Source organism: Limanda limanda, chromosome 15 (assembly GCF_963576545.1).
Source record: "Limanda limanda chromosome 15, fLimLim1.1, whole genome shotgun sequence".
Classification (NCBI taxonomy): Eukaryota; Metazoa; Chordata; class Actinopteri; order Pleuronectiformes; family Pleuronectidae; genus Limanda; species Limanda limanda.
Window position 1 is genome coordinate 17,915,562 of NC_083650.1, and position 26,563 is coordinate 17,942,124.

At 42.0% G+C, this 26,563-nt stretch overlaps 1 protein-coding gene across 2 annotated transcripts in view; it reads left to right on the forward strand.

Annotated features, from left to right (window-relative positions):
• cdh23 (cadherin-related 23) overlaps positions 1-26,563 on the forward strand; it is a 141,417-nt gene that overhangs the window by 81,402 nt on the left and 33,452 nt on the right. For both annotated transcript variants that reach the window (XM_061087601.1, XM_061087600.1), the window contains 14 exons: positions 10,848-10,912; positions 11,574-11,811; positions 13,430-13,535; positions 14,117-14,244; positions 16,817-16,889; positions 17,810-17,926; positions 18,298-18,410; positions 18,617-18,724; positions 20,789-20,978; positions 21,282-21,427; positions 21,554-21,773; positions 22,322-22,474; positions 22,700-22,813; positions 23,494-23,642. In XM_061087601.1, the coding sequence (XP_060943584.1) occupies positions 10,848-10,912; positions 11,574-11,811; positions 13,430-13,535; positions 14,117-14,244; positions 16,817-16,889; positions 17,810-17,926; positions 18,298-18,410; positions 18,617-18,724; positions 20,789-20,978; positions 21,282-21,427; positions 21,554-21,773; positions 22,322-22,474; positions 22,700-22,813; positions 23,494-23,642 (1,920 nt within the window). The remainder of the gene's footprint in view (positions 1-10,847; positions 10,913-11,573; positions 11,812-13,429; positions 13,536-14,116; positions 14,245-16,816; positions 16,890-17,809; positions 17,927-18,297; positions 18,411-18,616; positions 18,725-20,788; positions 20,979-21,281; positions 21,428-21,553; positions 21,774-22,321; positions 22,475-22,699; positions 22,814-23,493; positions 23,643-26,563) is intronic.

Below are 26,563 nucleotides of genomic sequence, written 5' to 3' on the forward strand. Positions count from 1 at the left end.
AAATACAGATTAAACATACATTCCTACAATAATTGTGTTTGGATCTGGGGCAGAGAAATTGAAATGAATACATGCACACTCACGCAGAGACACACACACACTCACTCCGACAAGGTCAACACAAGGCTAAAACCAGACAAAGTCATTGGTCATTGCTGGCTTTTATTAATTTGTTATCCCATAAGATTATTTATTATATATATGTGTCTGGTGTGTGTGTTTTCAGTAATGTGCTTGCACAGACTTGTTTACCTATGTGGGTCTGTCATAATTTAGTTCATTAGTAATTTAGACAATAAGTTACAAGGTTTGTAATCCAATGACAATAGGTGGGAGATTGTTTATTTATCTGCTGTAGTCTGATCAAACAAGCTGGGGCCGCTTCACTCATTTGTGTGTGTATAATGAGTAATATATTTTAGACTAGATATTGCATCTGTGCCCAAAGTTAATAAGGTCTGTTGTGAAGCATAGAAAAAAGTTAACTGCTGCTTCAAAGTGTTCATGCAGAAAGGAGGGCAGAGGAAAGAAATTATGAAGGGGGTGATGTCAGTGATCAGTCATATTTCTTTATATGAAATCACCTGTTCTGGCAACATCTCAAAGTATAGAGTGCGTATAAAGCAAATGTAAAACTGTTCCTGATCACATTCAGCGAGCACTTCTCAACCCGCTCCTGTGAGTCAGCACCAGGTAAAAAGGAAACTTAACCTGTCCGTCACCCAGCCGATAAGGGCAAATTATTTCACTTGCCAAGAGCAGAAAAGCATGTTGAGCTGAAGTATTAATTGTGATAAAGTCAATGAGGCTCCTAATGACTGGTTCTGTTATTATATGGCTTAGGTTTCTACTTACCCCAAGCTCACTTTATTCTTTACTTTATATTACAGCTTCCAGTGCCTGGGCTATTTAATTTGATTGGTCAAATGACAGGCACCTTTTCATTCCACTGACACTTTGTTCCTGTCTCACTGTTTCACTGTTTCACTCTTCCACAAGTTCCAACTTCCTGCTTGTCTAACTGCAGTAAACTGGGCAGTGCACCATAAGGAGACAAACCTCTCTGTGCTCTCTGTCTGATGTGAGGTGGGCAGATTACGCTGTATTACGAAAAGGGAGGACAACTCTTGTAATCTTATTTCTCACTGTGGACTGGCCTGCCCTCCTCAATAAACAACACACACACACACACATTAGAGGAATATTGGACTTTTTTGAAAATATTGTCATTTGCTATTTTGCCCAGAGTTACATTAGAAGAGTGATATCAGTTCTCACTCTCATGTTGGTGCATTAACCATTACAGTGAAGCAAAACAACTTAAGAATGCCTCCCTGCACCTAAAGCTAATGCTTGTAAAATTCCTTGTAAAACTACAACTTGGGGCTTTGACTTTGTGTTAAGAGAGCTGCTTTTGATGTGCGGTTACTGAAGAAGGCTTTCTTCCTATCTCTGGACAGAGCTTAGCTGTCTGTTTAACCCTGATTCCAGTCTTTAGTGAATCAATCTTCACGTCAGCCCTCAGACAGAAGGGGATTCAAAATCCTTCCCAAATTGTGAAATTGATACTTCAACTAGTGTTGAAGGTCTTTATGTTCTCCGTGATTTTACAGCAGCATTAGGGTTGCAAAATTCCAAATTATGCCTCTGCATCGTGTCATTCTTAACATAGGTCTTTGCACAGTATTTGCAAATGTACACCGCCTTTCCTTCTACATTGGATGGGGTGAAATGTCTCCACACAGATAGTGCACTTGGCATTGTTCTGTAGAATAAGATGAGAAAAAAGTTTGTAAAAAAAACACTAATGCAATGCCAGAAATATAAATAGTTAGCCAAACAATTGGATTCGTCTGTAAACATATTTTAAAATTGATGGATAAATTAATGGATATAGGCTAGATGAACAGATGAACAATCCTCAATAAGCATGCTAATATATTTTCCCCAGTAATATCATCGAAACTTACCTGACTAGTCCTGCACACTACAGCAGGCCTCTCTTCCCAGCATCCTGCTGTAGTGTTCAGGATGCTGGGAGTTATCTGTGCATGTGATGGAAGAATGCACAGTGGAGGGTTGAAATTCAACATGCAGCTTGTGCTGCATTCCATACATCTTTAAAATAGAGTTTTGAATGATGTTTTTATTGCTCAGTGTTTAATTTGCGTAGTTGTTTTTTTTTTTTAAATTCCGAAAATTCCCAAGCTAAACTTCCCATGGAAAGTTTCCGGCAAGTTTCCGGAAATTTACCAGAAACTTTCCGGCCCTTTGCAACCCTAAGCAGCATGGACATCGAGATTATTAAATAGGTTGGCTCTTCTAAAAATAGAGTTTTGTATAGGGGCACAATGACGATACAGAGAGGAAACGGGGACCGGAGGATAAAAAACATAGCAGTTCATAAAACACAACATGTTTCATAAAAGAAAACGTTGTGTTTTGTGAAATGTCTTCATGTTTTTTTAAATGGTTTGGGCAATGTCATGTTGGGTAAGTATTGTTGTGTTTGACCCTCAGTGCCACGATATAGAGGTTCATTTCCTAGATCTTGATACATTTTTGTTTTCTAAGAATGTATCTGTGCAGTGAATGAATAATGTGCAGGAGGTGGTTTGGATGTGAAGATGTTTATTTAATACTTTATACCTATGCTAATTGAAATTATACTTGTTTGTTCCCAGTTGTTTTTAGAAAACGCCAAACAAGCAATCTGATAATGCAATTGAAATGCTTTGTTTGGGTAAATATTCATAGCTCAACTGATCAGAGCTTATGTACAATGTTAGTCAATGCATTACTCAGTGCCCGCTCCTGCATCCCTGTAGACACTGCTTAACATACAAGTACACACACGTATACACACACACACACAGAGGCTGTTGCTGTTTAATATTTATGGTCCGCAGCATTACTTATCATTATAAATATTTATTGTGATTTACTCTTTTGTCTGGGTCCTTTTCGATCTTCCTCTCTCTTTCTGTCTCTTCCTCACCCTGGAGACTTTAGACATAAGCAGCTGCTCGTATCAGTGGAATCACTCTGAGTTTCTCTCTTTTGCTCTCAGAAAATTTGTCTTCTTTCATTTCTTATTTATAGTATGCCCTCGGTTATTGTTGTTTTTCCCCTTTTGTCTGTTTTACCATTAGATAGCTAATGGTTTTCAGGTGTTGCATTGATTCACTCTGTGGTTACCCGTCTGTTTCTGCTCGGATTAAACTCTCACTACCCATCAGCCTCTACATTAGGGGATATGTATGTTTAAGATGCACGCAGTTTAAATAATACACTTAACTTTAACTTATACCCTTCTACTCAAAGTTGATTTAACTTCAATGAAATACAGTATATCAGATTCAACATTGTTCTTGGTTTAGGTTCTGTATCTCCTACTGGTGCCGTGCTGTGTACTTTATGGGCCTGATGCAGATGCTGTATGTTTGAGAGCTAAGGCACAATGAAAAATGCTTTCAGCAGAAGGCTATAAATTACAGAGTGGAGGATGTTTTGCTCCCGCCACTGTTTAGACAGGGGTAATAGTCACAACAGTAATTATAATTCATTATTGTAATTAAAAGGGTGAGGACCAGCTCTCTCCCTCTCACTAGTGGTAGCTCACACAGAATCATTGTTAATAATGCGGGGCTTATCATGAGGGTTTTGACATTGTGAGACGGGATGTGAATAGTTTTGCATGGCAGAGGACAAACAGGCTGGAGCTGAGGCCAGTGGAACGTCTGAACTTTCTCAGGGTTCACTATCGGCTCTTTAGACACATACAAATGCTAAATGAGATGAAAAGAAGTGTTACAGTGGATATAATGTCTCCATGAGGTTAGGAGTTAGGTCTTCTGCTGATCCATTAATCTATTTGATTAAGATTATACAGATTAAAAAGTTTTAAAAAATTATCTTCCCCACTGCTATACACAAAACTATGGGCGCAATTATCACTATTGGTTCTGCTAATATTTATTTTTTCTCATCATAAATGGAAAAATAATAAAGTAAAGTAATCTTAAGTCTAAAAATGTAAAGATAGTGAAAATGTGCAAGGCAAGATGAGTTCTACAGCTTGATTTTCTGTGTCCAACAGTTCAAATTGATTTATATATTTAGATTCCATTGACATAAAACACAAGTAGAATATCATCATAAGGGCACGGACACTTATATCACATATAATGAAAGTGAACAGTGAGCCACTGACACTGATGAAATAAGTAATGTAATAAGAAGTTACCATGTCCATGTCATGGATGTTTGAGTCATGTGAGGTTGAAGCACCTGCACCGTAACACCTTGGATAGACAAGCATCTCATTTTAAGGGTCGACTGATTTGTCCAGTTACACAAACGACGGCTCACTTGACAACAGTTAGTAACTCTGCTCATTAAATGCTCATCATCCATTGTCACTCACTTCCGTTGTGGTTGTCGTTATAGCTTTGCAGTTGTGTTTTCTGTATGAGACGTTTTGGCCATGAAGAGGAGCTTTACAACCAAGAAATGTTCACTAGTGTTCCCTGTATGTGATTGTATTCTTGACCTCAGCCCTGCTCCCTTACCACACGACCATAGATATCAAAAACATCTACCCCTGTTTGTTCAGTCCACTCCTTTATAGTCTGTGTTTTTCTGTGTTGAACGTCATCATTTTCTTCATCCTTGTGTTTGTGCTTCTCTCATTTCATCATCACTGAGAACACATAGAGAGAGAGAGTGTGTGTGAGGGAGAGAGGGGTGGGGGGTGGGACTCAGGCCTGTCGGCAAAGTGAGGCTGCCAACGAGAGAGCTCTGCATTAAGCCTTTTCACTGGCACCTCCGAATATCTAAAGCTTATGCCCACAATACGGTCCTCTCTCCATCCCTCTCCTCCTCTTCTCTTCGTATTCCAGAGGTAACAGCTGTTTTTTCGAGTGTGTCACATGTGGTCGGTATAATTATGCGGTGGTTGTGCACACATGCAAACGGTAGAACTTATCTTGCAAGCTGTCAGCGTGTGCTGTAAAGACATCCACTCCACTTTATTGAGCTTCTCTTTCACAAAAGTATCCATTGTTAAAAAAGTTGTTTCTCTCTCTCCCCTACTCTCCCTCCGTCTCGCCAGCCCGGGCGGTCGAGAGATAATCGAAACAGGTTGTTCAATCCTGTCGGCAGGCAGCAGTCGCTGTGAGCACCCCCACCTGCTCGTTAATGGTTTAGAGATATAAAGCAGTCGTAAACGTACATTCGCCACCGCCATTATGCTAAAGTGTCCGCAGTAAAAACACACACAGCTCCCATCCACCCCCGCAGGTGCTTTAGGTCACAGCTGGGGAACCGGCGAGATATGCCACCGGTCCCCATATGATCCAAGTTTTTGAGGGGATTTAGATTTTTTAATCAGTTATTTTTTACTCAAGGGGTTTGCGTTTTTTTGCATCATTTCACTCTACTTTAGCTGCATATGCATGCAAATTAAGGATAATATATAAATTAGCACCCATCAGTTTCGTCCCAGGAGTGTCGAGTGAGGAGCTGCTCAGGATATGTGATCATTAACATGACACATCACATCTCGGGAATAGCCCCAACATGGTGTCTGTGTCTTTTTCCAGGCCGCTGCTCTGCTCTGAGTCTTGTTCTGTCGTATTGATCAGAGATTTAAAAAAGGCTCTTGTCCCCTGGCAATTTGTGTACATAGAAACAGAGACTGAATGAATCACTGAGAGGAGATGGGAGACCAACACTGTGAAAAAAACAAAAACAAAAAAGCCATTTAAATGTAATTCTCTCTTTGTAACTCTTTAAATGTAGTTGTTTGACCACACCTGTATTTTTTTTCACTTGATAATTTAAATCCACATGATCTGTGGAAGCCCCAATGGAGGAGGGAAAATCAACAGTGCTTCAGTGCAAAAATGCATTGTAAAGTTCAGCCAATGCAAATGTGAGGCTTTAGCAGACAGAATGAGGACTGTGGAGTTCGTTTCTCATGTCGTACTCATGAAATAGTGTCAGAAAGAGATCTCTTTGCTGCCACTGTAGACAATATGAATAATTACAAGAAGAGACTGATGCTCCAGGAGGTACATCTACTAGTCTGCATTACAAAGTGTTCTTGGGCAAGATACTGAATCCCTTACTGTATAATTGGTATGAAATAGAAAAAAATGGAAAATTAAAGAGCTGAATATAGAATAATTAATGTGTTTGTTAATTGGGAATTGCATCCTGTAATATGTGCTTATGTATTGAAGCATGGTCTATTAGACTGAAAAAAAACCTAAATAAATATGGTCCATTTATTAATGTATGAACGGTATTGTTTTAAGACAGATGTATTATCAATGTAGCGCATGCTTCAAGTGCCCATATTCTGTTTTGGGATTTTTCTTATTCATGTAAGCTGCCAAGTTTCAAAGTTTTCAGAAAAGGGAGTCCTCCTCTTCAAAATAAAACACTGCTCCTGAAGTACTTGAACGCATTTTCTTTTTTATGAGCCATCTACGTCAACTGGAACATGTAACACTAACCCACCCGTTAGTTTGGCAGATCAATGCCATTGCAACTGTGCCTACTGCGGTGTTTAATGTTCCCGACCTCTGGGGCCTGACATTTCCAACACATGCTGAACCAATCACAAAAGAGTGGGCCACAGCTGACCAATCAGAGCAGCCTTGGCTTTTTGGGAAGGGAGCCAAGCATTAAAACAGAGCCATTGAGACAGAGGGTAATAAGAGGCACTGCAGCACTGTACATTGGGCATGAGACAAATAAAGGGTATTTAAAACATTATAGCATGTAAATCCATTTCACTAGACCGCATACTGATGATTAACGAGCAGACACGATTTGAAGAAAATTATTTTCCTGAGTTCGAGAACTGTGATTCGAAGTCTGTGAGGACGTGTGTATCTTCCTCAATTTGCATTTGACTCCCATGGTGACTGTGAGTGCAGCTGGAGCTGCAAACCTCCACACTGCTTATCCAAACACACTCTGAAATGATGTTCTGCTTAAATATGCAAATGTGTACAGCACTTAATGTCTCCCATGAGTGACACATGATCTGCTTTGTGCATCTCACACCTAACTGTACGGTACAATATGCAAAGTGTGTACATGAAGCGATGCTTGAATATAACTTATCACACTTATCACAGCATTAGTAACAATCGATCTGTGATCTTGTCGTGGATAGAGAAAATGTGAGAGAGTTCGACACCGAGCCTTTACAACAGCCCACATGAGAAGAGCTGATGAAGATAACCTGACAACCATGTCTTCCTCATTTTTCTCCCCCACAATGATTGTCATAAACTGGACATCTTCACTCTGGTGGGGTGTGTGTTTGTGTGTGAGCGCGTATGTTATCTGTCCCTTGTGCTTGTGACACGGAGGGTGCCTGTGTTTGGACTGGGGGTCATCTCTATTTTGACAGCAGTCTCTGACAGCCAGTAATTGGTTTCCTTTTCCATGCCTCTCAAAGCTCCTGCAGAAAAAGCAATTTTAGGAGCCAATCAATTCAAATTCCAGCTCACTCAAGATAGAAAAGCCTGTGCAGCTTTAACCCCCCTCGCTGTCCACGAGATAGCTGGGATGATAATCTACTCCTGTACCCTCTTCAACCCAACCCCAGCCTACCTGTGTACACACTCTACCCCGGTCTTTCTGTCACCCAAGGGGGGAAGCACTCGTTTCCACTTTCTCTTGAAATCAATTGAGTGTGATAATAAGAGTTTATACTGTAAGTGGTTGAGGTGTGTGTTTATTAACCTGGAAAACACGTGCTTCTCTCTCCATGTGGTCATACAAGCATATGCACCCATTCACACACTATACTTTTCATACAAAAACATTCAGTACATGCATTCAATCATCAGACATGTGCATTAACGGGCATGCAGACACATATGAATGCACCGGTACGCAGGTACACCAACATCCGTACTGCACACACACACACACACACACACACACACAGTGGTGTTTGCCTGCCGGCTTCTCCGTTCTGATGGAAAGAAACACATCATTTAACCAAACTGGTCAACTGAGAACTAATTTCTCTTTTGTAGTTACTGCCTGGGGTCCCCAGGGGTTGCAGAGTTTATATTGGCAATCAGCAGCTCACTGACTCTTTGTGCAGAAACTTCTTAACAACTTAGTTTGGATTTTGATCCGAACACTAACTCTGATACCTCGGTGCTCTGCTGGAGATTTTCACCACCGCACTCTGTGCCCGGTACTTATCTTCAACACATACTGCCATTATGTCTTGGTTACTTGACATTCAGAGAACAGGTAATTAACCATCAAGGTTTTGTAGAATCGTGTTCAATAGCAATTTCCATCATCATCCAAAGTTCTGTTTGTTCTTTGAACTCAGTTATTTTGGAGGGCCGTCTTTTATGAAGCCATTAGCATTGCTCGTTTGGCATGAAAACTATGGATCCCTGTGAATCATGTGTTGAATCATTGTCAATCCAGTTTTATTTATGTGTCATATCCTAATTAAATCAGACACACACACACTCCTTGTGCAAACCACTTCATCAACTTTTCCATCAATGTCCAACTTTCGAACCAAAAAAACTGTTCAAGCGACCATGGCGACAAGGGGCAAATGTACCCATACCCGGGTGTCAAGGACCCGACCCCATGGTGTTAAGTTACTGCAAATCCCTGAACAATCACTCCCATCCATCTGCTGCCGGCCGTCTGTGTCTAAAGTTGAAAGTCTTTGGTGAGCAGTTAGAAAAGTGACTGTGCCGTACTGTCATGGTGATTGTTTGAGCAGTGAATGAAGGGAATTGAGGGAGTAGGATGGTTATCGTCTTTCCTTCGCTCTGTATGTCTTTCTGTCTCGCTCCACGTCTGTCTGTTGCCCCGGTGTTTGGGGCTTGGCCATAGAGGCAGAGGCAGCATTAGGTTCCAGGCTGAGCCTGGCTCCTGTCACTGCCACGATAGCTGTCACGCTAACACCCCCACCACTATCATTGGAGCACTTATGGGCCTGTCATTCACATGGGAGGGAGGGAGGTGTCAGGGGGGAAGAGTGTGCCAAGGGAGATATGTAGAGGAGAGTGGAAAGAGACAGTGGAGACTCAGGCGTAGCTCGGGATGCAGAGAGAAGGGCGCGGTAAAGACAGGAAAAGATAAAAGGGGGAGAGGAGGAGGGAAGTTGCAAAAAGAGTGAGGGGAAGAAGCAGTTGAGTGGCATTAAATGATTCGGTCATTGAGACACGACACATGAAAACTCAAAGGTTAATATAAGAACCAGACTAAGGTCCCAAACACCTCACAAGTATTTAGCGTCCCTCTCTCGGCTCATTGAGCAGGATGTGCTTCGGTGCACCTAACAACAAAGTGGAGGCCATTTGGACATTAAAAAGAAACACTGATTCACTATCCAGAACGTTGCGGTGGAAGCTCTCTGTGAAATTCCGGGCTTGAGCTAAACAGCATGGTGTAATTTTTAGAGGGGTGGAAAAAAAACATTGATAGCTGCAGCCGTTGTTCCATCTGTTGAGAGGAATCATAGATGCACACTCACACAGATGTACGCACACATATCCATCAATGCATTTGATTTAGAAGGCAGATTTAAATATATATATTCTTGAACACACGTAAATGTGCACACATACATCCACATTTAGTTACAGCCAAATTCTTCAATGTATTTTAGCTCTTCTTCAATGCATATTTGCACAACATCGGCTTTTGTGCATAAGTCAGCGCAATATGCAAAAAAGCACAAGCGCTACACATTCACGCACAGGCCCTGATAATAAGGTCGGTTTTAGGGCATCACTGAATCACAGTGACCAGCATTGTGGTTGACAGAGCAGGCTGCAGACACGTTCAAGTTTGGCCCTTCAACTGACTGCAGAGCCACTGAAGTGAAACTCTATTACAACAGCCTCTCCAGGCGCGATCCATCAGCTCTGGCACAACATCCTGCGTGTACGCATCAGTGCATATGTGTGCACATGCGCATGCATGTGTTTAAAAAGACAAATTGTGTTAATGTGGCATTTCGTAATGCACAAGTTTTCTTGTAAGTGTTGATCTTTATGTGGCATTTCTCCGACACCCTTTTTATCTACAAAACATCTCAGCAGCTGTTGCTGTTTTTAAGGCTGCAGTGGTTCATGTGGGTGAAGACAATGTAATAGTTCTCCCATCAGATTTAATCCAGTCAACACCTGAGAGAGTGAAGTGTGGCTCGCATCTCTCAAATGAAGGCATACAGTCACCCACAGCTGTTAGAATGACACATTGTTGAAATGGAGTGAAACTCAGTCATGACAGAATATGTGATGCAGCCATTTGGGTGCATCCTGTCAGTAAATACAGTGTTGTTTACCACAAAGGCTTGTGCACAACTACACAAAGGCTCAAATGTATGATTATAAAAAATAAATGACATGAACATGAAATGACCATGTTACTCTGCTGTTATGAACACAGTCAGCAACTTCTAGTTGTCATAAAATCTCAATTGAATTTGACTTATTAGCAACCAAGTCATAGAACTTTGTACCTGAAACATCCTTTGATAAAAGCACGTCATGAACTCCCCTCCCTTCAGTGTTTACAGGAGCAAAAAATAAGTCGGCAACAAATAATCACTCACTAAAGTGGAAAACAACTCGATTAAGTGTTTGGAATTTCCTTTTTTTTTAATTTTCCTGAAAGATCATAGAGAATTAACAAATGAAACAAAACCAAAAGCTGCTGAGAAATAAATGAAAATCTGGATAAAATACTAATGGCAGAATTTCTCATCAACCTTCGTCAGGAAGTAAAGATGAGATTTTGAAAGTTAACTCTTTTTCCCTGTATTCTCTGCACAGGCTACAGACGGAGATGACGGCCCATTTGGGCTTGTGCGTTACTACTTCAGTGATGAGCCAGACCAGTAAGATCAATTCACACACACACACACACTCAAACAGTCAACACAAACATACAACCACATTAATTTTTCATTTATATGGCCTCTCGTGAACAATTCCACTGCAATGTTTGAGCCACACAGGCCCGCAGGAGACAGCTGAGCTGCAACGATATCTGGCACTTTTCCTCACGTCTGCTCTCTTCAAGCCACAAATATACACAATCGCATACAAAGACAAATCACTTAATCCATTAATTCAATATCTTCACTGTATCAATTTGTGTTGCTTCCCATTTGTTTCTCTGTAACTTGTACGTTTTCGTTTGGTTTATTTTGTCATTTCTTATTTTAGTATTTTTTTATTATAGTTACTTTCTGATGTTTGCCCCTATTGATGCAAACATGAGAATAGCATTGTTGTAATAAAATCATTAAATTGTTCTTATTTTATTGGAATGTATTATCTAGACATATAAACCTACACTGAGCTTTTCTCTTTATAATAAAATAAACCATTTACTAGATTATGTCATGAATTGTAATATACATTTTATTAAGCCTCTAACAAACCATAAAGTATTCAGGACATCTCGTTACCAGATAAAATAAAAATAAAAATCACAAACACCTCCCTACCACAGACACTTTATCCAATGGTTCTTTTTCCTGATTTTGTGTCCAGGTTTTCACTAGACGATGAGACTGGCTGGGTGACTCTGCGGGCCCGTTTGGACTACGAGCTGATGCGGCGTTTCACGCTCACGGTGCTGGCGAGGGACGGCGGCGGCGAGGAGACGACAGGGAGGATCCGTGTGAACGTGTTGGACGTCAATGACAATGCACCGCTCTTCCAGAAGGAGGCATATGTGGGCTCGCTGAGAGAGAACGAGCAGGCTGTACAGCCGGTGGCACGAATCCGGGTGAGACGTGATTAAAAACATGCAGATTTGGTTATAGTTGTAGAGTAAATTATTGATTTAAGAGTAAATTAAACCTATCACACTTTTGTTCATGGCAGTGTGTTCCCATGTAGTTTATTCTTATAAAGACCACTTCTGCAACAGAGGATCTCTACCTGATTGATTATAATACCACCAGTCATCAAACTCACAAGCGCTTGATTTTGCTGCATCGCTCTTCCATCTTTCTTCTGTTTGACTATGGAGTTACTGTGTGTTTGTGGGTGTGGGTGTGCACTGTATCCAAAAGGAGCAGGTCGCCCTGGTGTGTTGGCCATCACTCACTGCCACACAAAAGCCAAAGGTACACAGGCACAGTTGTAACTAATGGCTCAGCGTTTCCTCAGATTGCGCCCTGGAGAGAAAGACTATTACGTCCCTCGTGGCGGCGGCTGCAGCGGTGGCTTACCCTGCCCCAGTGCACCGTGGGGCCTTGTGTTCACGTCGAGGGAGTTGAGCTGATGACTGGGCTCAACGCTTGGCTCACTGTGTTTGATTAGTCTGAGCTAACCTTAAACGCTGCTGATATTAATACGCTGCCCGAGAGGAGCTGGGGAAGGCAGTCGCCCAATTCTGTGTGTCAGCGATATGCCCTGGAACCTCACACACACACACTCACTCACACACACACACTGCTCTGGAAAACAGGCAATATAGAGGAGGAAAGAGAAAAGGGGCTGAAATATATGAGAGAGATATGTGTGTTGAGAGACAAAGCAAAGAAGGTTTTTCAGCACTTTACTTCTTTCTTTTTCCAAACAATGCCTGCGAGGTTTGTGCCTCCTACCACCGTGCTTAAGCTCTCCAACTAAACCTTTTTTCATTTTCTCTACACTTCTGATTCCATTACTTCCTTTGCCACTCGTCTATTTGATGTACTTCCCCCAACTCGTCTTACCTCTGAGTGGTAATAGACGGTCTAATATGAAGCTATTTGTTGAAATGTAATATTTCTTTATCACACCGGACAGTCTGGAGAGAAAAACACAGCTTAATAGGTTGTGAGAAAGAAAGGTTTCGCCTACTCAACATTTTGGCATTAAATCAAAGAGCAGATATATGCGTGTAATGGAGAGATATAAGTGAGTGTTTTGACAACCTGTCCAGCCTCTAATGATGCCAGTGAGGCCCAGCAGACCCTCCTCACAGCCGGAGGACTCATTTTTAAGTTGCTGCCAACTCGAGAATAATGAGGGGGCGTCGTCATTGTTGTTGATGTTGTTGTGGATTAGCCCTGCAAAGTATGGTTTCATCTGTCCTCTGCCCGCTTGGCTTGTCATGGCTCAGTTGGTGTTCATCCAGTATTGACGCCTGTGTCACTTATAGCCAGCATCAGCTTTAATCTATCCAATAATATGTCATCACTGACTGCCAGCTCTCCTGCTGCACTTATACACAAACACAGATGCACTCATGCAGCGGAAACATACACACATATAGATATAAGCACTGCCGGCTGAAGCATCTTTTGTCTTGTCTCACTCACTCAAAACTTCCTCTCTCTGTGGACTGTCACCGAGCCACATGTTAAAGGCTCTTCCATCCTCCACTCTCCCACCCCCTGTCTGCTCACCTACAGGCAACAGATGAGGATTTTCCTCCAAACAACTTCCTGACATACACCATCACCTCAGCCTCGGCCTTCCTCGAGTACTTCAGCGTTACCATGGTGGAGGGCTACGCAGGTACACCCACCTCCAGGAGCACGAAGCCACAGTATTTGATATGGTTGAGCATTAGACACATTTGAAATTGTTTACACTTGTATACTTTTGGTTGTTGCTTGTCATTCGACCCACAACTTCACTAAGCTGTGATGTTGCTGTCACATCACAAATAATATTTTTTGCATTTGTAGATACGCCACGGAAGAAGTGTAGTCACAATACAAAGTAAAACGACAACTGAAACTGAAGAATAGAAAAACCTTAAGCCTTTTCGACCACTCATTTTAATGTTAACATTTACTGATTTATCTACACATTTGCAGATCTATGCATGCTTTTACAGATTTCTCTACACATGTACAAAACTCAAGAAATTTTCAAATCACATTACACATTAACAGATATAATACACGTTTACAAATCTGTTTACATACACAAATATTCTTTATGCACATTTGCAGGTTCCTGTAAGCATTGGCAAAGATTTGATAATGCTTACAGGATCTGCATTTGCCAATTAAATCCAAGTAATATTGCTGAAATATTTCCAACATACAAAAGCTACATTTTCTGCGTCTGTGTCTCCCTCCTTCCACCAGTGATCAGTGTGATCAGGCCTCTGGACTACGAGCAGGTTCCCAAAGGGATGATCTACTTGACAGTGATGGCCAAAGATGGAGGAAACTTAGCCCTCAACAACACCGTCCCTGTAACAGTGGAGGTGATAGTAAGTACAACACTGCAAGCACACACACATACACACACACACACAGACACACACACACACACACACACACACACACACACACACACACACCCCTTAGTACATTTATAAATGGTCACATTTAAAATATAATTCAAGAATGAAACAATTGCAACTGTCTCTTTTTCATGGACATCTCTGTCACTTGTAGTTCACTCACCACCTAAGGCCACAAGCCCAAAATTATCCGTTTTCAATATTTATAGTTTTCATACTGTGATCAAAAGAAAAGCAAACTCTTAACAGTACATACAGCTTTGTTTGCTCTTCCTATTAAACATGTCGAAATCTGTAAATAGTTAGAACTTGTTTTTTCTCTTAACTTTATTCCTTTTAATTTGCTCTTTATATATATATATATATATCATCAAGCTTGGATTTTTTTTCAGGAAGTATTTAATGACTGTTAATGCTTTGAGAGAATCCTTGCAGTCTCCCCACGTTCAAAGTCACATCTCCAAACCTTTACAGGAATCTTTTCATTTAAGTTCCCCTCAGATGTGAAGTGTGAGGCTCGAGACACGGGGAAGGGAAATTATGGAGCTGTTTGTGAATACAGACTAAGTTGTTTTTATTTGTCTAAATGTTGATTTATATGACCAGCCAGTACACAGTGGATTGTTTCACAACTTCCAATTCACTCCCATATTGTTTTTTAGTATTTCCTCATTGTCTGAATTAAACAGTTTGATTCATGTCTGACTGCAGCATTGTTTGCATTTTTATCACAGACTGTCTGCAGCTATCTGAGCTTCCAGTTGGGTTTGTCAGTCTTATCTCTAAATGTCTTATTTTCAGGCGGTGGAAAAAGTCCCACTCATCTACACACTCACACAGATGGTTTAATATTTTAAAGACTTGCTCAAGGTTGTGGGCCCTATTTCTACAAGATATTGCTGCTGTTTCTGTTTCAACGTGATTACATTATATGTGTCTTTCTTTCTTGTTAATGTGCCTTCTCACGGTGAGCATCCCATGCACATAGTCTTATTTGTTTCTCACATCAGGATTGTCCATATTATATCCAATTAATCGATAAACATGAAACATTTCAGAAACTAGTAACATATATTTTATAGGATAGTGGATTTGTTTTGTGCAGATAGCTTTTGATACATGTTTGAATACTGTTTTTGTGTTGTACTGCAACAGTTCAGTCAGATAACTCGTGTTACAAATATTTAGTTGGAATTTGGCGTATCCAAAGAAGCGAATATCCAAATATATTTAAGCCCCTGTAAGAGTCTATAGGTGGATGCTGGGGTGGTGGAGGGACTGAATCGACAGGCAGTGATACAGACAGAGGGCAGCAGAGGCATTGACAAGCAAAGGGAGAGATGCGAAATCTTCCTATGCATCGCCCCATTAATATGCAATCCTGTACATGTATCATGTACCAATCGCTATTAGCAATAACCTAAACCACTATAATGCATCACTGCTTTTGCAACCCCTGTCCGTCTCATTAAGTAGAAAAAATGTATAATCTTTTTGAAATGTATTGTAAATACACTACAAGTTGGATCATTAGATTCCATAAGATATATTGTTGTTCTATTGCACAGTGTCAATCTTACACTGCAAGCGGCAATGGTCTTGCTGGAATCCATTTAAATCTTATGTTATGTAATTGTGGTGAACCTTGTAGTCTAACAGACAACAAGTTTTAGGTGTAATTTTTTAAATAATTTTGGCTGTTTTTTTTTGGTTGTAAATTGTAGAGCTCATAGACATGCTTCTACTCATTTCCCTGGATAGACATCCATTATACATGTAAGTTTCTAGTCGTAAAAGAAGAAATGACAGAGTAGAATAGATGAGTCCGGCTGGAGCAGTCTTTGATATGCAGTGACAATGAGCACATCTGTACACATCCTACATGAGAGAGAAATACTGTGTAAAACAATGAAGAGATCTTTTCTTGCAAAAACCAACAGGGGGAGATGTGCACAATTCTGTATTCCCTCTCTCTGTGTCTGCATCCCTCTCTCTGTCCTCCACAGTGTCGTGACTCACACCACAGGGGTTTATCAGGCGCTGGCAGCATCACACACACACAATGCTTTGCAGCAGCGTAACACAGAGCCCAGACAGATAATGGTAGCAGTGACTGTTGTTTAAGTGTTAACATTTCTCAGCGGCTCACACAGCAGGGACCCTCTCTACGAATAACCACACAACTGGATGTGTTGGTGTGAAATGGAGTCTAATTCAATGAGTGGGAGGTTGTGAGAAACATAAATGCTCTGGTGAAGTCTGTGTTATATCGGATGCGGCTCCATGTGGTAGCCATTCATTCCTGTCACATTACAGGTCTTGGGGTAATCTGCTGATCCAATCGACTGGTTATCATCTAAAAAGATACTGCTACCGCTGTTTTACTAGTTAAAACATTCTGTGCTCTTGGTGTCTAAATTAATTTCAGTGCGAATGTGTGATGGCAGCTTCAAAACCCCTTTTTTAGTTCTAGAAATTGCATGTTCTCATTGTTTAGCTCATTGATTTGAGCTGTTGTTGATATGTATGCCTCCCCCAGGATGAAAACGACAACCCACCAGAGTTCAGCAGGCCGTCCTACATCGTCAAAATCCCAGAGAACATTATTGCTGGTGAGTCATTTGGGGTTACACTTCGGTTTCTGGAATACATTTTCTGCTCCGCACAACCAGCACCGCACTTAAACATTCCAAACAGCTCAAAGATTGTGAGTAGCACATATATGCTCCTCTTACCTGAATTGCCTCACTATTAGCATATGTGACAAATGGCTCTGCTTTCTTGGGGGGGTATATTTTTTTTATATTTTATTTCATTGCTTCCTCTGGCCTCTACTGTCTTATTTTATTTTGACTTTGCATAAATGCTCATACAGAATGCATTATGTTGACTATTCAAGGCAAACTCACTGGCTGCTATATTCGTTCTTATGCATGCAGTCAGAGGACTCTTTTATCCCAGACAATAGATTAGTTTCCAGTTGCCAGAGGGAATTGAGATATTTGACCGTCCCTTTCTCTCTGCGAGCTCCAGTAGACAGATGTTGGGCGCTTTTTGTGTCTCGGACCTGATTTGAAGGAGCACATAGCTGAGCGGCTCAGGCCAGGGCTGAGGTTTAGAAGACTATGGCTAAAGTGCTTGGCCGAGCTGGACTGAGCCGAGGGCCTCGGGCTCGGGCTCCCAGACAGAGCTCAGGGCTAGCCCTGCAGCCTTGGCTAGCTTCTCATCCCCCGTCCTGCCCGGGTATTGATCAGGACTGTGCCAAAAATGGACTGTGCCAAACAAGCTGATAATCCACTAATCCATAAGCCCACTCACTGCCAGGCCATCAGTAGAGCTGTGGATGGGGGCGGCGAAGAAATTAGCTCTGTGAATGCCATTTCAGTCTGTCTCTCCCTGTCTGTCTCCCCTTTACTAGACCTCATATATTTTCCCCATGTCTCTCAGTTCAGTTTTTTCCCCTCTCTCTCTCTCTGTGAGTTGTAACTTTCTTTGTGGCTCACTCCCTTCATCCCCCCCCTCCCGTCCACAGGGGCAACTGTGCTGCTTGTGAATGCTTCTGATTTGGACGCCTCGAGGGAGTTTGGCCAGGCCTCACTCATCTACTCCCTGGAGGGCTCCTCTCAGTTCCGTCTCAACTCGCGATCAGGTGTGTGTGTGTGTGTGCGTGCAAGTGTGGGTAGTTTTTTTTAGATTAAATGTTAGATTTCATTTTACTTTACTCCTACATTTTTATTGAAATGAATTTAATTGTGAAATTATTTTCATCAGACTATTAAGCATCTCTATTTATTTAGATCTACTGCTCATATGCAAGTTATATTTGTGTTTTCAACATTCTTTGATCTCTTCCACCTTCTGAAAACTGAAAAGAGCTGTTAGTCAATTTGACTTTATCTATTCTGACTTTTAATTCGATTCATCCTGACATGAAGAGCTGCTTTGTAATGACATCTGTCACTTGAATGCTCTGGTTGTTTTGTGCTTTAAATCGTTGAACTGATTCCATGTGTGTTTCAGGGGAGATCACCACCACAGCCCTGCTGGACAGAGAACTGAAGTCAGAGTACATCCTGATAGTCAGAGCTGTGGATGGAGGGGTGGGCCCTCAGCAGAAAACTGGCATCGCCACGGTAACAACTTTGTAGCCATCATTCACCTGATCATACACACGGCTCTTTAGTTTGCTCTGCATTGTTTAACCAGAATCCTTTGGACTGTTATTATTTCCTGTTGTACATATATCTTTACTGCTTACAAAACCAAAGTGTTTTTTATAACTGATTTTAAGATGTTATTTCCCATTTCCCTTTATTTCCCTCACTCCTATTGTGCTTAGGTGAACATCACCATCCTGGACATCAATGACAACGCGCCCCTGTGGAGGGACGAGCCGTACCATGCCAATGTAGTGGAGATGAGCCCAAGAAACACAGACGTTATCTCTGTGAGTGCACCTCGCCCAATTCAGTGAACTTTACCTGGTTGATTTGCCGCAGTTAATTAAATGGTAATGTGAACAACACAAATGAACACATCAATCCATCCATTAGCTGTGGCGCTTATCCTCTCAGGGTCGCGGGGGGGCTGGAGCTAATCCCAGCTGACATTGAGCGAGAGACAGGGGTCGTCAGTCTATCACAGGGCCGTAAATGAATATGCCAGAATAATAATGTGTTACTTAATTTGAGTATGATGGGTGGTGTATAAAGCATTCGGAGTCAACTATTTGAAATGTTTGTCTATAGTTTTCCACCCAGATGTGAAGCAGAGAGAACCTGAGTATTTTAGTGGGGGTTTATCTGTTTTTATAGATTTTAGTCTGTTGCTCAATTCGATTCCTCTTTGCCAACTTGAGTCAGGCAAAAGGTGTGGTTTTAATAGAGTGATCAGATTAAGAGTCATAATCTTCACTGTCAGACTGTACATGAAATTACATGGTGAAGGGTGTGCCTTGATGCATAGTTGTCTGTTATTAATGAACAAATAGTTATTACTGTGTAAGTAATCACAAAGCTCTAATATTACCCCCAACTTCTCTCATTGCTGGTGTCTTTGGCAGTGTGTTGTTGTTAATTAAGCCTTGATTGTCCATTAATTTAGGAGGCGTCAGTGAGTGTAATTAAGGGAGTCCGATTGCTAATTAAAATGTAGCCTGCAGTCATATGCATCGCAAATTATTCAGCTGCTAGGCAGAGAAGGAATCGAGACCCCATCTTGAAGAGTGAGCAAGTAGAATGGAGAAATGGTGAGGAAAGAAACGAGAGCTACACGCCTGGCGTTGCTAAGATGTCGCCAGGTTTTCCACCAAATCTTGTTCTCTTCTACCCATTCTTTAGCCGAGTTCATTCATGGTGCATCCAGCGATGCGATGCATATGGTATGTGACTCCCTGCACTCAGTGGCCAGACACTGTTGCCCCTCTGACCATTTTTCAATAAATCGGACCACCCAGGCTTACAGTCCTGTAATTGGCCCCAATGTAGCCCTGTCCCAGCCAGTGTTTCCATGGTGACAAGAGGCCACCTGCTGAGTCCTCCTGGAGGTGTCCAGTGAGCCGATGAATTTGGTGGCTGTGCCCAGTGCAAGGATCAGCCCCACTCAAATCTCAGAGCACCCCCCCATCGCTGCCGCAGCCTACATCCGAATCTACATACACACACACACACACACACACACACACACACACACACACACACACACACACACACACACACACATACACACATACACACAGTGACTCCTCTAATACCTCATTTCAAAACCGTATTCTTTTTTCTGCTAATCTGAAATTAGTTGATAGCTACAACTCCAGTCTAATGCACTGTCTCACCTGCTTTTAATGTGCTCCACTCGGGTCAGAATTGATCAGTCCGACTGGCTTCAGCAGGACATTCCACCACATCTTATATCACCTACCATTGTCTGTGCAGTTGCTAATCAATGGTCCTCTGGGATGCCTGCCTACTATGTCCCCTTAATAATTAATACCTGCAAAACCTTTGTTCCTCTAATGACCAATTAACCAGTTTCTAGCGTTTTTAGTCAGCGCACTGAATAATTGATCATCTCTTTAGAAATCAGCCAGTGTTTAAGTCGGGCTTGCGGCTTCACGCATTCATCACCCATTGCCACTGTGTCAGATAAGAGACGTTACCATTTTTCTTTCCGCTGACTGATGTGTTAAAGCAGTTGGAACGGGCTGCATGTGTGAAGATGCTCGTGGTCTTTTCACTGCTATTACCCTCATTATTACAAATACTGTTGTTCTCTTTGCTTCCCATATTAATCTCTTCATCATTTCCCCTCTTTCTCTTTTATGGCTTAAATCCTTCCTGTCCTCATATCTTTTAAGGTCTTCTTGTCAATCCACTTTTATTTAACCATACGCTGTAACTGGAGGATTCTTATACTGTATAGTCGAGCTATGGATGAGCAAGTTCCCTCTTGTTAGGAAGAACTCATGCCGAGAAAATATTCATAACGGTCTTTCCTAACTCTTGCCCTCCAGGTGTTGGCAGTGGACCCTGACAATGGAGAAAATGGGACAGTGGAGTACAGTATCAGTCCAGAAAACCCCTTCTACACCATCCAAACCAGCACAGGGAAGATTCGCACCAGTGGGGTTACCCTGGACAGAGAAAGCTCCAACCCCATGGATGCAGCACTCATGAGAACCATCATCATCTCAGCTGTCGACCGTGAGTAGTGTGGATGTTTGTAATGGTATGTCCATGACTGTTTTCAGCTCTCTTTGCCTTTTATTGTGTGAATTTGACTCAGTCATGAAACTCTTTAACAATCTGTAAGCAATCTCCAATTGCATAATGTCATTCTCAGTAGAGAGCTTTCAATTCTCAGCGATTAGCCTCTTTCTCAAGTTTTATGTCGACCATGAAAGTTTTTACTGTGGCTAATAAACTCTGTCACGTGTGTTTGTGTGTGTCTGTGTGCGTGTGCCTGCGTGTGTTTGACTTTATATGTCCCTCTGTCGCCCTCTTTAGGAGGTACGCCTTCACTACGTGCAACAGCAAGCACCACAGTGTCTGTCAACCTGCTGGATCTTAATGACAACGACCCAACCTTCCTCAACCTGCCCTTTGTGGCTGAAGTGCCAGAGGGATTGTCCATTGGCTCCTCGGTTTTTAGGGTAAAACATAAGACTGCATATGATGGCATTTAAAACCCAGCATGAATTAATATAGCTCCTTTATTTTTCGCCAACCAGTGTCAAGGGAGCGCGTAAAGATTTTTGTCTGTGATGTTGCTCCTCTAGGTCCAGGTGGAGGACCCGGATGAGGATAAAAATGGCTTGATCACAATGGCCTTACAGATGGGTATGCCTCGCCTCGACTTCTACCTGAATACCACCACCGGCATCCTCACATCCACGGCAGTCCTGGATCGTGAGCAGATTGGACTGTACCATTTGAGGATTGTCGCCTATGATGCTGGAAAGTTCCCGCGCACGTCCACCTCAACCCTCACTATCACAGGTGAGAGTCTGTGGCTCACAATGATGAGAACCTGGCTTTGATTTCCCTTTGCTCTCACTGAAATTATCCCACATATGAAACTGCTGAGCCACAGTGTGATTGGATTCTGAGTGACGCCAGGGTTTACTTCAATATGGCATATAGTTAACCACTGACACAGCCCAAGATTCTGCAGAGAAGGATGCTACCACCTGCTGGTGAAACATGAAAAATCCTAAATGGTTTGACCTGTGTGAAGTAAAATTAGTAGTAATAATAGAAAATAGAAGCAATCCTGAACAAGGAGTTTAAAAACTGAATAAGTTTAAATTTCTGGCATTTCTCAAATTAAGGGTTCTCAAATGGATCAAATGAGTCGGTTGCGTCAAAATATTTTGAACTGTTTTCATTTTGCTTAACTTCACAGGGAAGTGAGAGGTCAGTCAGAACAGTACTAACATCAGAAAGGCTTTCTACTCTGCACCACCCTGCTGCCCTATTTGTCCTCATGTACATCTATTTGTGTGTCCTCATGTCTCTCCGTGTGTCTGTCGGCGTGCGTACGTCAGTTCTGGATGTAAATGATGAGACACCCACCTTCAGCCCTCGAGCGTACAATGTTTCCCTGAAGGAGAGTGTCCCTAGAGACCACATTGTAGCACGCCTCAGCTGCACTGACAACGACGCTGGCCTCAACGCCGAGCTTAGCTACTTCATCACAGGTCAGAGGTCACAGTGGGAGGTGGGATGTGTTTGTGGGCTACAGTGTTGTACAGTTTTTCGGACTATGTGCATGTTTGGTTCCTTTGTCCATCCATCCATCATTGTGTAAATTTGTATGAGGTGAGCTCCTCTTCAATGCATGTTTCTTTTAGTAGTATTGCTGCACTTTGTATAATTGTTTGTATTTTCATTTGGAAATATGTTTGTTTTTTATATATTTTTAGATGGCAATCAGGACGGCAAGTTCAGCGTGGGCTTCAGAGACGGAGTTGTTCGGACAGTGGTTGGCCTGGACAGAGAGAACCAGGCAGCCTACAATCTGGTTGTAGAAGCTATAGGTGTGTCATGAATTCATGCTTTGAAAATGTCAGAATACCTTAATCCTCTTTTACTGTCCTTGTTTTCACACAGTCTTTGGTTGTATTTATCATCGAGCTTGTATCCTTGCTTCTTCAAAGCTCTTCCATTCTACTTGTGTATGGCAATGATGACACAAATTATGCCTGCACAGCTGCAGTGATTTCAGAATGTTGCTCAACTGCCTTTGTTCCTGTTTGAAAAGACAGAACAAAAACTCTGAGGTTTTCCTGTTTTGGAAACCATTGAGTCAGAGTGGCTTATCTGCTAAAGAGGCCAGAGACACAAGAGAGGGGAGAAAAGGCTGAGATAATGTAAGACTGTGCAAAAGAGCAGATTTACATATATTGTCCTAATTCACAAGCAGCTAAAAATGAAGGTTTGGTAAGCCAACTATGTTCCAGTCTTACCTCTTTACATCAAGCTATTTTAGGTTTCTTCTCGATTAATGGATTGCTTTGATGTAACATAGCGATTCCATTTCTATATGTTGTAATAATATTCTGCAGATTTTTTACCTTTCTTATTTATGGCTTTTTAGCCTGTGGTACAGCCATTAAATAAAAGCTGTGTCTATTTTGCATTTCTTGGCATCAACCTTAAGATTGGCATTAACCTGAATGATTGCAACTTATGTGTTTGTGAATGTTCCTGCACACAGACAACGGCCCAGCTGGCAGCCGGAGGACAGGCACGGCCACTGTGTTTGTGGAGGTGCAGGACGTCAACGACAACAGACCCATCTTCCTCCAAAACAGCTATGAGACCAGCATATTGGAGAGTGTGCCCAGAGGAACCAGCGTCCTTCAGGTGGCAAACACACAGAATGCAAAAAACATCAGGAAACAAACTGCACATTCACCATTCACACTAAAAGTCACTTTATTTCTGAACCTAACAATCACAAAACACACAAAAAAGTCTCTGTTTGGCTCACAGAGTTTGAAAGCTACATTTAATCACACTATTTAATATTTCATAGTTTGTCTTCAGTTGCATGATCACCAGAATGATGGGGTTTACAGCATTAGAACTATTAGCATGATGCAAAGGAACAACGCTTGTCCATAAACTTTGAACATATTAGGCTTGTGTTGGGTCCACTGTGCCTGTTAAACTGCCGTTATACTCCTTGGAAAAACTTGGATGCAATCTAATCAGACCAAATTTAATCGAGGGCAGATTTGATGAAGCATCAAATCCTTACTGTGAGAATTGTAATCAAATTGAGTCGTGGGATTAATTCATATTCATCTCCAGTGGATACACTGCAGAAGGGTGATGGAAAAAGACCATCTATGCCCAACCTGTTACCTGCTACTATATTGAAGGTGAAGTGGTTTGTCTCACAAAACATGTGAACCTGTCAGACTGTCTTTTTGATTGCTTACGTTTAAGCACTTACTTTGTAGCAACCCTCATCCCCCTGGAATTCAAATTAATAAAATCTTCTCATTTACTCTTCATCCACATTCATCCAAATACAGTGTGTCACATTTTTGGGAGCAGTCAGTCAACTCTCAGCCTCAGATTTCAGTGACATAGTCAAAGAGACATGGCATAGTGAGGTGAGGCTCCTTGCCGGCTTCTGACTGTGGCGTCTGTCCTGTTGGTGACTGCGATGCATTTATAATCTCCCGCTCATGTGGTCTGCGGTGTGGCGGCCGTCTGAAAGACAGGTTGAACGAACGCCGATACGAGCCCAGTCTCTTCCACACCTTGAGCTGGGGCTCACTTGATTGGCTTCGTCCAGTGGTCAAGCTCTCTCCTGGGCCACAGCTCGCGTCCGAGTCCCCATCCTGTTGGGAGGACCGGCATACAGCCAGGAAGGCGGCGAACCCTGCCAGCAGCAGCGATAAGCCCAGCACCACCATGATGGTGAACTCTGGGTCATGGATGTGTGAAGAGAAGGATGGAGGCTGAGAGATGGTGGAGAAGATGGTGGTGTTTGTCAGGCTGGACAGAGTGATGTTCTCTGTGTTGGAGGTTAGGGTGAAGTTGGAGGTTAGGGTGAAGTTGGAGGTTAGGGTGAAGTTGGAGCCTGACTCAGTGGTGTTCATGTTGTCTTGGACCTGAAAGGAGAAAGGAAATTAGATTGGAGGTATATGTAAAAAGGCCCCAGGAGAATGTGTGTATTTGTTTGTTCCTAGTGTGTGTGTGTGTGTGTGTGTTTGTGTGTCTGTGTGTGTGTGTGTGTGTGTGTGTGTGTGAGAGATCAGCCTCTATCAAAGTGCCACAGCAGCTCTCTCAATATCCCATGTTTTACCTCACTAGCCAAGCCCAACCAAGCTGAGTAGGTTTATTAAGTTGCTTATTTTCACTTTATTGGGATCACACCTTCAAAGGCTTACAACCCATGCATACACGCACACCACAACAGACACACACATGCAAATTTGCACCGAAATGTGGCGAGTGTTTGGCATTTGCGGCAATTATGTAGCTATTAAATCAAGGACCAGAAAACAGTCAATGCTTGACAGGCTTTCTTCAATGTAAAACAAATTGGGTTTATTAAAATGCCCCTTGTAAAATGCGCGGCGCCCACCTCTTCTACCCCAGTCTCCAATTATCCCCCCTCATTCTGTGTGCCCCCATCTTTGGTATAGTAACATTTGTAAATGTCAATGTCCCTAATTCAGCGTAGACAAAGCATGGCTTATCGGTTTAAGGGAAACACAGTGGGACGTGAAATTATTTTTAAGAGCAAATGCCAGGAAAGCTGTGAAAAGGCCACTGGAGCAGGATGGCTCGTTAGAGAGTCAGTTCATTAGTCAGCGCCTCCAAGTACATACACTGCACGCACACATACTCACACATCTATTCAAACACAAACTTTCTTCCTCACCCACACATATTGTGGACTGCACTGCACATATTGGTGATTAGGCAGGCTGCTCTTAAACTTGGCAGCTTAGCTGGAAGGTACTCTCCCTCTCTATCACCCCACATTGTTGCTCCTCCAGATCTGACTGCTCAGCTAGTTTTAAAACAATGACGTCATTCCTAAACTTCTGTGTCTAACTTATTCACATTTGCAAAGTTTGACCAGTTTGGCAATCACAAGTTCTGCAAAAATGTCTTAGTAGCACAAGCAACTGCTTAATGGATTTCTTTGCCTTTTACTGCCTCTTGTTTCTGATATCTGGTATTTTTCCCCATATATTATTTGTTTTATCTACATGGTGAAAGAAAAAACTTTTTTGGTATAGAGAGCTCATCCTCTTTCACAAATGCTCCAAATAAATCATACTAAACTAAATGCATGTAACAGCCTCAACAAGCCCCCTTAGACAATGTGCTGTTACTCAAGCACATGTCAAGCAGCTCACATGTCAAAATGTGAATTTTAGGAGTTGCAGTCCAAATGAAACTTCACAGCAGATATGAAATACACATTGTAAGAGACATTCAAAAGTTAGTAATCTTTTTGCCTCAAGATTGAAGTAAAAAAATAAAGAATTATGTTTACCTTTAAAACGCTATACTATTAACATTTTGTTTTTCATATTTAAACTTTTTGTACACTGGAAGAAAACCCTCAAAAATATATACTCACACTCACACTTTAGAGACTCTTTAAAACAGCAACTTGAATCGTCCCAGTAACTGAGGTCAGACCTGTTTCTTGGCTCCACACACTTGTTTTCCCCCCTAAAAGTGCTGCTTTCCCAGAGACAGTGGGGGAAATGCTGGGGCGGAAGACGGGAACAAGGAGGCAAAGGGGGTAA